The sequence below is a fragment of the Gymnogyps californianus genome, chromosome 4, assembly GCF_018139145.2.
Source record: "Gymnogyps californianus isolate 813 chromosome 4, ASM1813914v2, whole genome shotgun sequence".
NCBI lineage: Eukaryota > Metazoa > Chordata > Aves > Accipitriformes > Cathartidae > Gymnogyps > Gymnogyps californianus.
The window spans coordinates 45,210,274-45,225,728 of record NC_059474.1 but is presented as its reverse complement, the minus strand read 5'-3'; the positions used below and the strand labels follow the sequence as shown (position 1 = coordinate 45,225,728).

Sequence of the window (15,455 nt, the reverse complement as noted above, 5' to 3'; positions counted from 1 at the left end):
GAGTGAGTGCTGTGATACAGCTCTTTATACTTTCATTCAGTTAATGCATATAACTTGATTGGTACCCTTTTGAAGTGTATCTTTAAGAAGATAAATAGCAAATACAACTGTTAGTAGTAAACAGATGAAAGGTTTTTGTTTTCTGTAAACAAAATGATTATATCAGGTCTGTTTCTACTTTCCCAGCCATTCAATTAAAAAAAAAAAAAAGTACTCTTGTCACATTGGTTTGGCATTGTCTGTTAAACCTGTTCTCTATTGCACTTTCTACACTTCCACTTTCACTACACTTGCTGACTAGTTGAGAAACTACTTCACGAACGGTCACATTCCATACAGTAACAAGTTGCTTTGCTGGATCCATTTTCCTTGTAGGGTTTTGTTTTTTGTGTGTTTTTTTGTTTTTTTTTAACTGAAAAAATGCACAGTCATTTCTACTCTCTTTTAGCATTTGTAGTGTAGAAAACACTACGCCTTATACTGCAAGGAAGAAACAATGCTGTCTCTGTCAAACTGGCATGACCTCAGATGTCGTTTCTTCAGCTGCCGGCTGAGAGTTTGTACCTGTCTGTGCTACTGGCACCACCACTGCATCCTTGACGTCCGAGGTCTGAGTGCACGAAGAGGAGTTCTCCTCCAGTTTTTTGGCGGTGTCTGGGCAGTTCTGAACAAAGATCACTCTGTTGTAGGCTTTCAACCTGCGCCACAGCTGAACATAAACCTTACACTGCACGTACATGAAGACCAGGCCGCCTGTGAATCCAATGGCCACCACAACGAGTTTTGTCCAAAATGGCCATTCAAGGACACCTTTGAAATAAAATGTTTATATTTATTACCATTGTTATACATTGAATATCAAGTACTGAGTTTCAGTAAAATATTTTGAAAAGGAGCCACTGGCTAAGAATTCCCAGGTATGTACGCGCTATTGGGGCAGTTGCGGCTCAAGTAGGAAACGGTAGCAGTTTCCTATCCCATAGGCCAGCCAAGAGACTACAACTGCCTCCCGCTTTTAACTGACTTCACCACAATTCGGTCAGGTAAGAAATGCAAGGCCACTCTTACAAAGGAAGCGTACTGCTTGATACAGTCAGAACCAAAACATTTTACTGTTCTTCAATAATATCCCCATATTCAATAGCTTGCTTAAGTAAAAATACAAGTACCAAAACCGAGATAACTGGATACCTAGAAATATTATGCACATCTTCAACAACAACTGTTTGTTGGGTTTTTTTTTAAATCATGCTAGAAGCATGACACTGTTTAGGGTACCTGGAACACCAACATTTACAATATTATTACCTGGTCCTAACTTCATCCTGAAGCCAGGGTATAGTAAAAAAAGCTAGTGGAAAGGGCTGTTATCTCCTGCATCACCTGCCTTTGGCCTCTTTTTCCTGCTGTCTGTGCACCCCCTTCCCCCACTCCCCCCACCGAACACACCTATACCAAAAAGCAGAACTTATATTCCTATGTATTAAAAAAGTAACTTTACAGTTTTTGGTGTATCTGTTCTTACTTTTCTCATTGATCAATCACATCATTGATATTTACAGAAAAATATATGGCTGCTAACACAAAAAAAGCTAGAGATGAGAACATTTGAACTTGATTATGATGTGAATAATGTTAAAATGATCTGCTTTGGCCTAAATGTGGTCTTAAGGTTTTAACAAAATAAATTAACGTTCTATTAGGAACAGCCTTCTCCTCCTTAATTCATACTACTGCAGCTGCTTTTTTCAACCATTCAGTAGCCAAACATAAAGGAACAGCTACCAGCTTTTCCATTACACATTGAGCACCTCTCCTATGAAGACAGGCTGAGAGAGTTGGGGTTGTTCAGCCTGGAGAAGAGAAGGCTCCAGGGAGGCCTTATAGCAGCCTTCCAGTACCTAAAGGGGGCCTACAAGAAAGCCGGAGAGGGGCTTTTTACAAGGACATGTAGTGATAGGACAAGGGGTGATGGCTTTAAACTGAAAGAGGGTAGACTTAGATTAGAAATAAGTAGTTCTTCACTATGAGGGTAGTGAGGCACTGGCACAGGTTGCCCAGAGAGGTTGTGGATGCCCCATCCCTGGAAGTGTTCAAGGCCAGGCTGGATGGGGCTTTGAGCAATCTGGTCTAGTGGAAGGTGTCCCTGCCCATGGCAGGGCGGTTGGCACTAGATGATCTTTAAGGTCCCTTCCAACCCAAACCATTCTATAATTCTATGATTTAAAGATGATTAAATGCTATACACAAGAGTCGGACCTCTCTATCAATGCTTAAGCTGTCAGTCTGAACAATCTGAATAGGTTTGTTGGTCCTATATGGAAGGTCTTTCTTTGAATAACATTTTGCTCAGAGTGTAGTATTCAAGGTGCCTTGCAGATGCTGTCTTCAACCGCTGGTGATATATCAAAACAACTTGGTGATATTTGTGAGTTTTACCCAAGTTTTACACAGGGAAGAAATTTTTGCCACAGGCAGGAAAGCAATCTGCATTCCTTTGGGACTCAGCAGAAGAGCTTCAGTGAGCAGTCAGTCTCAACTCATAGACCTGGTAACCTAGACTCCTCTGTGTGAGTCTCATGAATCTAAGTATCCCCTTTACTATTAAACACATAGGAACTGGGCTTTTAATTAAACAAACAAATAGAGACCAAAAGAATATTAATTATTGCAAAAGCACACAAAATGTTTGAAGTAGCTGTAGTTTTCCCTGTCATGGGAACTGTTTAGTGGTACTTAGAAATGGTAACAATGTATTAAGTGATGGTGCTAGCCAATTAATTTTTTTAAATTTGCAGCAAAATGAAAGCATACAAAGACCATGTAAATCACTTTGTATCTCCCTAACCACTATTACTGCGGTTAGTTGAACTTGCCCGGGACAAATCCTTCTATATTTGTTAAATTTGTTCACAAAATGTTTGTCATGCCTTTCTTCAATCCCCTGTTCCTGGGACAAAAGGAAGTAGCAAAGAATACTTCACTAAGGTATCATATCCAGTGATGTGTTTTTTCTTTTTTTTTCCCTTTTAATAACTGTTTTTAAAAATCACCATCTCTTTCTTGCTTGTAATTATGAAAACAGTATGGTTTGCATCTGACTAGGCCCCATCAGTGGGTAACGACACTTAGAACCAGCAAGTCACAGCTGGAGCCCTGAGCTCAGAAGAAAGAGGCTGAATAAACAGCTCAGCTTTCCTTCAGGGTTTCTTCCACCTCTTAGCAGTAAAGATGTGCTGCTGCTTCTTCCATGGTAATACAGGAAGCATCATTTTTTGCTTAACTAGTATGGCACAGTGAAGTTTGTACCTTTCAGTATATTCCAGGATTGCCATATTTTCACACACTTGAACTTTATTAGGAGAGACAAAGCTCAGCTAAGCCTAGACCTGTTTCTTCAAGCAGAGCAAATTTATGTGAAACTTGATTCCCTACCACTGGTGCCATATAAATTCTAGAATATTTAAAATATATTTTAAATTGTCCTTTCTGTAGACCAGTGACAGGTTTTCCAATAAAAAGAGGTTTACACTTTTATTCATTTGCATCATATGCTTTCATAAGGAGAAAAAAAAAATCCCTTTAAATATTTTGAGAGATAAATTTAAAAAAGGGATTTTTAAACTCACACAATATTAACAAACAATACTAGTATTATTCAGGGCTTTCAGTTTTTCTCCTTCTCAAAATATATTTATAAAGTGTTTTTACTCCAGTGTTCACTGTCTTTTTCCCAGCATTTCCCATTTAAACAGAGATGATGGAGAGAAAAGCAAACTACATATATGTCTCTTCCCACCCCACCCCCAAATACACATTTGATTTTGTAAAAGCACTCCCCCCCCCAGCAAATTTTGGAGGAAAAGAGTTCTCTTCAGAAACACTTATTTTTGCATGTTGTAAGTAGCTCCAAGGCATCTCTTTGTCCATTTTTTAGTGTGAAGAATCATCCATTACCTTTGGCAAACATTGAATTCTATACAAATCATAAATACTTTCTGAGCCTACCAGGATTAATGAATGTGATTCTTACGCATTCCATATAACAACAAAAATTAATGATGTTAGCTGTTTTGTTGTGTAAATTCAGCTAATCCACAGAAATACCTTTCCCCTTTTTAATGAGTAGGATGATGTAGTTGTACTCATAAATAGAAGTTCAAAGCCATTCCTAGTCCTGTTCTCAGGGTCAGGTTTTTTGAGATGAAAAACAGAGTTACCCATTTAGAAAGAATGCAAAACAAGACTTTGTAGTATACATTCGTCTGTGACTTACTGATGCTTGTTACATATTTTCCTCTCATAGGCAAGAAAGGCAAGCATCATCAAATATTTATCTAACTAGAAAGGCACAAAGCTCCACCTGTTTCGTTTTCCATGTTAACTTCAGAGTATAGCACAAAGCTAGAGACCTTTGTCCCTCTACTGTGCTTAAAGTCAATTCAGACCAAAACTCAAAAGCTTTTTATCCTCGTCAGCATCACGATCATATTTAAGACTAAATTTCAGACCGAGTAATAGACTTAGATGTGAAATGGAAAACAATAGTTCAGTTTGGAATATAGTTTCCGCATAGGGTAAGTATAGTCCAAAAAGAAACCCACTTATGTTATACATGTATTTTGTTACACATGTCCAGTTGGGTTTTCAGTATCTCCACAGATGGAGACTCCAGGACCGCTCTGTTCAGTGTTTGACCACACTCACAGTAAACACAACTGGAACATGGACACTCATAGTGAAATCCTATTTGAAAGGAGGCAGGAATGGCTTTCCATGCTACTTAAGTCCCACATGAAGCACTAACACAACTGGAACACAGTCTCTTGGAAGTTTATATTAGGAAGCTTGTTGATGAAGGAGCTCTGTCGTGTTTTACAGGATATCGAGGTTCAAGTGGGTAATATAAATAAATTGCTATTTTATGACCTGAACTTGCACTGAGCTGTTTGAATTTGACTCATCTTTTTGTCTGCACTTTAGAAATACCTAGATAATGGGAGATTAACCTAGGAAGAACCAGCAGGCTAGTTAAGCTGTTGTAATGATTACACTAAGTAAAGGTCTCTCTGCAGGGGCATAACATAAGCTTTTAACACTGATGCATTCATTACTTCTGCATTAAAGCATTTGATGTAGCCATGTATCAGTGAGCTGTTATTTAGGAACAGAATGTGACTGGTTACACAGCTGCCTTTCAAAGCCATCCATTGCATTATCAACAAGATTGAAGAAGGTAAAAGATACTTACCATTATCATTGCCTTGTTTAATTTCCTCAGCGGTTCTATCAATTAAAACATACAATGACCAAACAACACAAGTAATTGCAATTACGTGGAATGTGACTGAACAAACTATTTTCCTTCTCTCACTTGTCGTCATCTGTAGTTTCTCCCACTGTAATTAGAAAAAGTGATTAAAAAAATCAGACTTGTAAAATTTTACAATAAACTGATTAGGCCATTCTGGTTCTTTCTACCAAAAACCCAAGCAGTAATAAAATTAACAAATCCTTTTATTTTGATAATACACATTACAGTAGTATGTGCATTGTCACTGTAAAATTCATAAAGATCTTATTTTCACAGATTCAGAGGAAAGAAGAGTTCTGTTCTGTTTCTGTCTGCTTGCGAATGACATCTAAAGTAATTTAATTGCAGTACAGCCATAACATGTTAATAGACAGGTAAAAAGCTGAATATTTACTTTAACTTTACCTGATGCACACTTCTGGTGATAAGAAAAAACCCCAAACATTAGCTTGTAATACTTAAACTATTCACAGCTATTCTCAGTAGCTTAAAATTAGAGGAACACAGTTGTGGAACTGTCTTGCCATAAAATAAAAGCATAAGAAATGCAACTGCAGCGAGGATTAAATTCAATAAACTTGAAAAGATGATTACGTGGAAATGATCGTACATGATAGCAGTCAAACAGTAACACAAGAAGGATCTTCCAGGCACATGTTTGTGAATTATGGCACTAAATCCTAGCTTAAGTTAAGGCTATTTTAAGATGAAATAAGCTATTCTCTACATTTGAGCAATGCAACTCTTGAGGCGATTTTTTTTTTAATCTCGCTTGTGAAGACATCGTTTTTTTCGGCACTTCTTTAAAATAAAGCCCTTCTCTACTAAAATGCTTGCCTTTGAAAACAGATGAAAGACTATGACATTTAAAAGCAAAATGCCTCAATTCCGATGAATAATCTCAGAGTCGGTTGCCAGCACCTGATGAATGAAACAAGTACAAACCGCAATACGACAGTGCCACCTCTCCGCAGCCGTGCTCATGTAAGGCTGAACCGTGCTTCAGCATCCAAGCCACAGTGCTGGCCACCGGGACAGCAAACGCTGCTCCTCCGCTTGCCCGGACCTTTAGTACTCTCAGGCTGCGGCTCCTAATAGTTTCCAGGTGCTAAGGCTGGATCAAAACCCCTGGCCACTTCAGAGCACTGAGGTGGTATAAATTTATTTTGAAGGTATGAGTTTGGCTTTGTTTTCCTTGTTTGGGTATTTTTTGGTCGGCTGGGTTTTTTAATTTTGGCTTGTTTTGTGTCCTGGTTTCGGCTGGGACAGAGTTAACTTTCTTTTTAGTAGCTGGTACAGTGCTGTGTTTTGGATTTAGTGTGAGAATGATGTTGATAACACGCTGATGTTTTAGTTGTTGCTAAGTAGCACTTATCTTAAGTTAAGGATTTTCAGTCTCCCATGCTCTGCCAGCAAGCAGGTGAGCAAGAAGCTGGGAGGGAGCACAGCCGGGGCAGCTGACCCAAACTAGCCAAAGGGGTATTCCATACCATGGAACGTCATGCCCAGTATATAAACAGGGGGGAGTTGGCTGGGAGGCGCGGATCGCAGCTCGGGAACTAACTGGGCATCGGTCAGCGGGTGGTGAGCAATTGCATTGTGCATCACTGGTTTTTTTTCTCTCCCCCCCCCTCCCCCCTTCCTTTTTTTGTTAGATTCCTTTTCATTACTATTATTATTATATTTCATTATTACTATTGTTAGTATTATATTTTACTTCAGTTATTAAACTGTTCTTATCTCAACCCACGAGTTTTACTTTTTTTTTCCTTTCCTCCTCCTCACCCCACTGGGAGGGGGAGGGGGAAACGGCTGCGTGGTGCTTAGTTGCTGACTGGGGTTAAACCACAACAGTTTGTTTTTTGGGAAATAACAAATTTCCCTAAATAATTGCTTATGGTTAGTGTTGGAGATGGCATCTAAGCTAGATGCTTAGACTTTAACCTGAACCAATATGGCCATTCTTCTAGTCTGGACACTATTTGCTGTCTGGTCACATTTTGAAGCACAACTGCAATAAAAGCTGAGGAATGTCAATGCAATGTCACCAAGAGGGCTAACTCTCAGAAATGCTTCTTCCTGCCGTTAGTTTTAGAGCAGTACACATCAGGCCAAACAAATTTCATTCTTTAATGGCAGTTAAAGCTTTCAGGGCTGTTGCCTCAAAACACACTCTCTGAAGCATTTTCTAGCCCTTGACAGAATTTTATGAACCGAAGGCTTAAATAGCTGGTTAGAAGAACTGAAATATTTCCTGAGTAATATACAAAGAGCCAGAGCTAGCAGTTTATTTACCACCTGATACCTCATTTCTGTTTCTGATACATCTACTTAGGAGTGAAAACTAAGCTTGCTGGGTTTTGTATGGCAGTCTGGAAAAATGGGAGGCATTAAAAAAAGTAATAAAAACCCAGAACCTTATATTCATTTTAGTTCATGTAGGTAGTATTCAGCGGTCAGGCCAGACAGACTGCGGCATTATCATCACAGTCTTATTATATCATTATGGTCACCAGGTTACACAGCATTTGACCTGGAGACTTTCATGCTTTTTGCAGTGAAAATTCAATTCAAGCCTTGCAACAGGCTTTCTTTCCAAAGAAAAAGTTGTCTTTGTCCAGATGGAAGAAAGGATTTTACCTTAACCCTTCACTTACTTGTGGATGCTTTGTGAGAGATCAATATGTCGAACATAAAGAAGAATGAATTGTGTTCTTAAACAGAAATTTTCTGTCATCTCAACTCTGATGCTACACTTTTTGGTCTACTGGAGAGAAGATTCTGTGCTAAATTTTCATTGTCATGTATACCTGCAGTCTCATTATAGCCATTTTTCTCTCTGTAACATACACAAAAGCCCTAGAGTGTTGATCTGAATGCTCAGTCAAATAAAGCTTTTCATATGGAATTTTAAAGTCAAAGAAGAATGCTGGTCCCATTACTCTAAATGTAAATATTTTGTAGGTGGAAAAAAGAAGACAAAAACGAATGACCAACAGGCAGAGTAGGTAAATAAAGGAACAAGCTCACAAACTTCTGCAGAGATTTACAAGAAAGATATATCAGGAGAGGGAGCTAGCAGAAATGGGCTAAAGCAGGCCTTTTTTGCTAACATCCCATGATCAAATCCAGCCAGAAAGCAAGCCAAGGCCTACTGGACTCTGCTTCCTCTCTCTGGCCCCTTTTCTTCTCCCACAAGACAGCATACCTGTGCGTCTCTTCTGTCCACACGCACGTTACCACACCAGAAACAAGCTGGCTGGCAGGAGACTGGGAGAGGCCACCAGGGCATGGGTGGTTATGGAACTGGAATACTGTGCAGAGCATCTCATACTCCCAGCTGGGGTACAAGAAAGGAACAAGGACCAAGGAGAGACCCCTGCTCACACAGACAGATGCAGGGGGATCCGAGTACTTGGGAGCATTTTACAGCTCTTAGTGTCTCCCAAAGCTGTGCTTCTGTTTTGCCCTGCCCTGGCTGCAGTCATGGTGGGCTGAGCTCAGAAGGGGAAATTCAATTAAGCTTTGTGCTCTACTCCGGGTGATCCCTGTGGTAGCTGAGGTAATTTTCCTGTCCTACTCGTGTATTTTAGCTTGGCTGAAGAGAGAGTACTATGTGACTACTGTCACTCTACTAGACAAGTGATGTTAGTAGATAAGCCAGCAATTTAAGTTGCCCGGGAGCAGAAAAGTGCGATTCACTATTTTAGGATTTTTGCAATAGGCTTAAATCGAAAATTTAACTGTTAATGTTAGCACAGACTTGCTTGGATAAAAGCACAGTTACGTGAAACAAAAATTCCTTGAAAATCAATAGCAAAGGCTATGAGACAACAATATATTGAGCAGTGAAAGCATCGGCCCCTTTTACTTGTGCTTTATAGTCCAGGATTCGATATGGCCTAAAGTTGGGTGGGTAAGTTTGGCAGGTGCTACCATGTCACACAGCGCATTAATGCCTCCTTAACCACTGATAAATTCACCCCTGCTGTATTTTGAAGCTTCTGCGGTTCTTATGGCTCTCAACATTCATGACGGCAAGATAAAAATGAATTGCATCACGTTTTATTATCTTCATCAGTGATCTAGAAAAATGTACAACCATCAGGTTGATGACACTGTGACATGCCATGGAGAGAATATCAGATGCCACCAAGAACAGAAAAAACCTACAACGGTAAGTGCTCAGATGCAATTTTCCTTGGAAACTTATAAGCTAATACTCCTAAGGTGTTCTAGAGACTGGAAGGAGAGAAAGAAATGGAAGACTGTAACAGCCAGAGGAGACATCTATAATGAATTGCAAATTATTGAGTCACTAAATTGATAGACAAACACTGTAGTTTTTGCCCAGCCTCCTCCGAAGCACCCCTTCACTGTTGTACATCTGATTGTCACCACCCAGAGACTCCTTAATCCTGGCAGCAATACAAACACAGACTGGAAATCATCACAGATGCAGATGGTTTAATGTCCTGCAAATGCAAGCAATCGCATGAATATCGTTATGCTCCACAGAACAGGTGTGCTAAACCACTTCGTAATATCTAACAATCACAAGACCTTTTACACGAGTCACCAAACAAATCCACACTGCAACAATATGTATCCCGAGAAGAAAGCGTGAAATATCCCCAGCCTCCTTTTTATTTTCTGAATAAGCTTTCTGAACATTACACTTGCACTGTGCTCTGCAAACCACTGGAGGGTGGTAGGAGACTGTCTGCCTGCTTCAGGGGTTCCTACCAAGAAGCCAGAATGAACTGTCAAAGGAAAGAAGCTGGATTGTAAATGTGATCAGAAACACTCCTCGCAGCTCAGCTACAACTTAGAGCTACTTCTAAAACACGACGTGCACCTCAGCCTGAATTCCTGTGCTTTACTGCCAGAGTAGTTTGTAATAATCTTGAAAGTGGCAGCTGTAAAACTGTACCCTGTTCTAGGTTTCTACCTCGTGTTTTGGTTTTGTTTCTTAAAGACTATCTTGCTCTGAAACTTAAAGGGAATGGTTACTGATTTCATAACCCACTTTTGCAATTACAAAATGTAGTCATGAGTCTTCTGGGGAAAGAAAAAAAATAAAAAAAGAAAAAAAAAATAGCCTACTCACAGGGAACATCTAAATCATATGTAGCAAACCACTTCCCTTTCCTGTAACATAGTCTGAGAAAATCCCTGATATTTATTTCAAAGGACCAAAATTTGCTTCCCTGCATGTCACTTCTCATAACATCTTGGTTAATCAATATGCAACAAATAGATATGGATATTTTTTAATATCCTCTGAAAACAGATTGTCTGCAGATGTGGGGATGCTGCTTCATATCCTAGAGATCCCAATACAGCCTTTCTTCTTATACACAGAAGTAAATCTGCAATTTTAATTCCCTCCCACACATTAAGCTTTCTGCAAAGTGGTTTCACGGTGGCCCAATGCAGAACCAAAAGCTTCACACTGCTCACACAAAAGCTGTTACCACACCACAGAATTGCACTCTGCAAACTTTGCTGCTTGAGTTCCTTTCCCCACCTTCAGATTGTAGATTTACTGTCTGCCTGCCCCCATCCGCCATTTCGTGTCCACATGTTGCCTCCTGCTAGTGGTAATCTTCTGTCACACTGGCCACAAAATTTTGTCTACATGGATTTCCTGAAGCAACTCCATATCTACTGCAGGTTTGCACATTCACACCTTTACAACCGAAGGTCTCTCTCCTGCAGGGGCTCATCACCGAGGATGCCAAATTGAAGGTGAAGTTAATGGGCTGCTTTGCAACATGCTACGAATGCTTGGACTTTTAACCCAGGATTGTATTGTCAGGAACTCTGTTTTTAAAAATTGCATGTAAGGAGGCCTGACAGGGGAATCTGGTATGGGCATGATATTGCCAATATTAAATATTTTTCCCGTTCTGACTTTTTTCTCCCCATCCATCATTTAGCAAAAAAATGACAACGAATGTAATGTAAACAGCACCCACAGCTGGAAGGACTTCCTTCTGCTCTCACCTAGAGCTAAAGTCATCATGCAATGTTTTCTGAATTCTTTCTACAATCTAAAGAAAGACTTTGAACCAACCTCTATCTTGAAATAATCATGCCTGCAAAATGAAGGCTAAAATTATTTACTAGGGGCTGTTGTAGAAACTGCACTCTGCACACAGACTAGGAATACACAGAAAAACATCTTTCTTATCTCAAACCAGGCCTGAAGGATCTAGCCAGCACTTTTGAAAAAAGCTCTTAAGAACTGGAGCAGTATGATGAAGTGAGCCGAGCAGTGAAGATATGTCAGTAGTCTGAACATGTAAGCTCAGAGTTATTTATTTTCTGTGGGTTAGGGAGGGTTTTCTGGTCACTTGTTGCAGCACTAATTGGCTCAGGCTCCACAGTAAACTGTTCGCTACTATCAACCTACCAGCTGGAGGAAAGCAGCTGCAATGGTAGTTTGCAGGAATGGAATTTGTGCAGTGGGTGGAGGAGGAAGAAATAATAGTAATAAAGGACAACAGGGCTCCACACGTCAGGAGAACAAAATAGCCTCGCGCAGATTAGAAGTGTTGACGAGAGATGAGACTTCAAACCTTGTAATTTGAATAAAAGCATTTTTGGCCACTCTGTGCCATCTAAACAACATGTGGTTACAGCCTGTGCCTGAGCAACTGCATCTTAAAGAAGGACAAGGCATGCCTCACTGCATCCTGCTCCAAGACAAGAAGTGCCCCTCATACAGCCCAACAGAATGTGTGCCAGGTCTGATGGCTAAAAAGAGAAGGGTTTGGGCCATGAAAACACCTCCTCCACGTTCTTTTCCCCAAACACATCCAGAGCACGTTCAGAGAGGAAGAACTGAGCAGGTTCACAGAACACACAGAAAATGTATCTGTCATTGCCTTTTGTCAAAAGATACATCCCACAGAAGAAACTCTTGTAAGGACCAAGAATAGAAGACCAGAATTAGACCCCTGCTACATTAGCCACTGAACACAAAAATAAAAAGAATTTTAAAAATCCCATGTCGTATGGTGCATCATACGGCCATATCTATGTACAACCTTACTTTGATCTAGTTATCTCATTAGATGAGCTGGTACAAATCCTTCTCTGGCAAACCTGTCTGAAGTTTACCTAAAATCTATTTCTGTCCCTAGGTGACACTAAACAAACCTGGTTGGAATTCAAATGAATGTCTGTGGTGTATTTAAAACACCTATTAAAAGTTTAAAACTGAACCAGAAATGGGTGCATTCTAAAGACAAACACACTTTAATTCACTTTTATGTGTGATATGCATGCCTAGAGTAATAAAAGAACTACATAATGAAAAATCTCACTTTGATAAACACCTTAAGATTATCATCTGCAAAGAACTAATAATTCAGTTTTAGCAAAATCAAGACAGCGCTATATTTCTTTTTTAAGTGACAGTTAAAAGAGCTGGACTTGAGTGATATAATCAGTATGCACTCTTCACAAACTTACACAATTTTTAGCTGTGTATGTCATCAATTAGCAGACTCTTAAAAAGTGTAAAATAGGGGTAGTAAGTAATTTGAAAAGATAATTTCTAAAATGAAGTAGCTGTTTTTGCAGTCTGGAAGTACTATTGAGAATACTTGTCACTTGCCAACTAGAACTTCAATACTTGCATCCTAATCATCCCAACACAGACTAAACAAAAAAATGCTATGCTTTGGAAATACAGGAATAGCCAGACCTCATGTCCCTCTCATCCAATGCTCTGTCTCGGACAGAGGCCAACACCAGATGCTTCAGAGAAACGTGCAAGAAACCCCGTGGCAAGTAATTATAGCATAATCTCTCCATATTGGGAGCTTCTTCCTAGCTCCCATCTGCTAGAAATTATTTTACATCAATATATAGAATGCAAAAGTACTCTACAAAGTGTTTACTTTCCAAGCATCCTCTTTGAATGCTGAAACAACATTAACCAATTCTTTGTTCAATAGAGAGCTCCATGATCAGCCTTTGGTACTATCATGAGCTTGTCTTTCACGATTGCTGTTTCTTTTCTTGCCTTGTAAGCTATTTAAGAAAAGGATCATTATCTCCTAGCATAGTACGCTTCAGCTACCTTGTCTAAAAAGATAATCCTGACAGATAAACTGCAGGTGAAACATTAAACCACTGGTCAGAAGTGAACTATCACCATAATGCAAAAATATGGGGAATGTCTGGTATTAAGAACAAGATGTACACATCTAGAACTCTAGAAAAGATTTACTTTAGCTGCCTGGGCCTATGTCTTTATTGCTCAAAAATCAAAAAACAAGCTACATGTGGGCAACCCATAAAGAAGCAAGGAAAAAAGAGGTAGAATCTATGTCTCCACTAACTTTTATCACAGTTAGTCAAGAACAGAAGCAGATGCTACTGGTACCCGCTCTCCCTACAGTATTTCTACAATCATTCTGTCTATTGAAAGGATCTAGTTTGTGTGTCACTTTTATTCTTTGCAGCTAGTCATCTCCTGCCTCTGTCTACTCTGTCCTTCCAAAAGAACAGCACACCTAATTGAAGGCATGACATTTTCCTCCAGCCACTAAGTAGCAGAAGCCTTTAAATCACAGTCCAGCTCTCAAACAACAATAACTTAGACAGAAAAAAAACCCCATAAAAAAAAAAGAATCAATCAATCAAACTACCATACCACAAAGCACAGATCATAATTTTGCTGCAAGGCCAGTTAAGCTGAGATTTCATTTTCCAACCAAAGCAGGTGGGGGTGCTGCATTTTGCGGTATGTACTCTACCGGCAACACAAGAGCAGCCATGACGCATGCTCAGTGCTGGATTTGAGATGGATTATACCGGGGTCAAAGCACTCACGAGTCCTTCCTCCACTACAGCAGCCATAACAAACCGTCTCCCAACAGTCTGTGCCAGAGTCTCTGTCTTCGAACACCAAGTAGCATGGGCACCCTTTGCACATCTGAGTGTATTTTGGTCTTAAATAGTGGGATGGATGAGGGCAGAAGGCTGGGATAGCATGGTAGAAATAGGAAAAGGAGAGAAATTAGAGAGAAAGGTGGATATAGCAACATGATGGAGATCAACATCCCATTACATAGTCTTGTACGGCTCTCCACTTTCTTTAGTCCTGTCCAATTAAAGTGAAATTTCTCTGAAGAACTGTTCCCTTAGGCACCTAAGACAGAGTTATAATATATGATCACAGTTTTGTTAGGGAGTCCTTACTTGAATCACCTTCTCTTCAATATTCAGCACACTGCTTAATTTCCTCGATATCAAATTGTCTAGCCTGCTGAGAAGTATCTTGAAGCATGCATTTTGAAATGAGAGCTGATGAAATGAAACTGGTGACATCTGAAAAGCTAAATCAACAATATTTAGCTGTAGTTATAAATGATCTACAGTCTTCTCCAGGAGTTACAACAGAATATTAGTTATTCCACCTTCCACCTAGAAAATATTTTTCTCCTAGGTTTGCCTTCTCTTAGACCAGTGCAAGCATGAAAATTGCCATTACTGCCTTGTACTAAATGTGCTTGGTCTTTTTTGTTTGCTGATCACGTCCTTGATTCTCCCCTTTGATACATTAGTAATCTAAACACTCTTTCCAATATGTAAAATTCCTTAGAGTTCTAATTTGTACCTTACAGAATAAAAACGTAAAGCCATTTACCTGGAGAACTTGCTGTGCAACCTGGCCTACAGAAGCGTGTATTACATCGCTACAGCCCAAGGCCCTTCAGCATCACATGTAACAGGAATGGAGAGAAGTACAGCAGCAAGCAGAGGAAGGAATGGTACAAAGGTACCTTCGCATGCTAAGGACTCTTGTGAGGAAAGGAGTACAGTTGACTGGAAACAGAAAGCAGCCATATCTGAAAGTCACTGAACGAAGAGTAGACACTTGGTACTGTTGGATGAACCTCAAGAACATCTTGCATGTCTTTTTATCTCATTTTCTATCCTTCACTTTTATAGATCAAAGATGCTCTTACCAATTCTTTCCCCCCCCGCCCATCACCCACTAAATTAATAGTACAAGTGAACCTGAGCACTAATTCTTTTTATATGCTCATTATTTTCTTCCTGACGTTGTAAGAGCAACTGACCCACATTGTATAGAAAATGTTACTTGACTTCTGAGCTT

The 15,455-nt window shown here is 39.7% G+C and overlaps 1 protein-coding gene across 2 annotated transcripts in view; it reads right to left on the bottom strand.

Annotated features, from left to right (window-relative positions):
• Window positions 1–202: 202 nt before the first annotated feature.
• MARCHF1 (membrane associated ring-CH-type finger 1) overlaps window positions 203–15,455 on the bottom strand; it is a 93,717-nt gene continuing 78,464 nt past the window's right edge. For both annotated transcript variants that reach the window (XM_050896596.1, XM_050896597.1), the window contains 2 exons: window positions 5,252–5,399; window positions 203–810 (listed from right to left, as the gene is read on the bottom strand). In XM_050896596.1, the coding sequence (XP_050752553.1) occupies window positions 509–810; window positions 5,252–5,399 (450 nt within the window). In that variant the 3' untranslated portion in view covers window positions 203–508. The remainder of the gene's footprint in view (window positions 811–5,251; window positions 5,400–15,455) is intronic.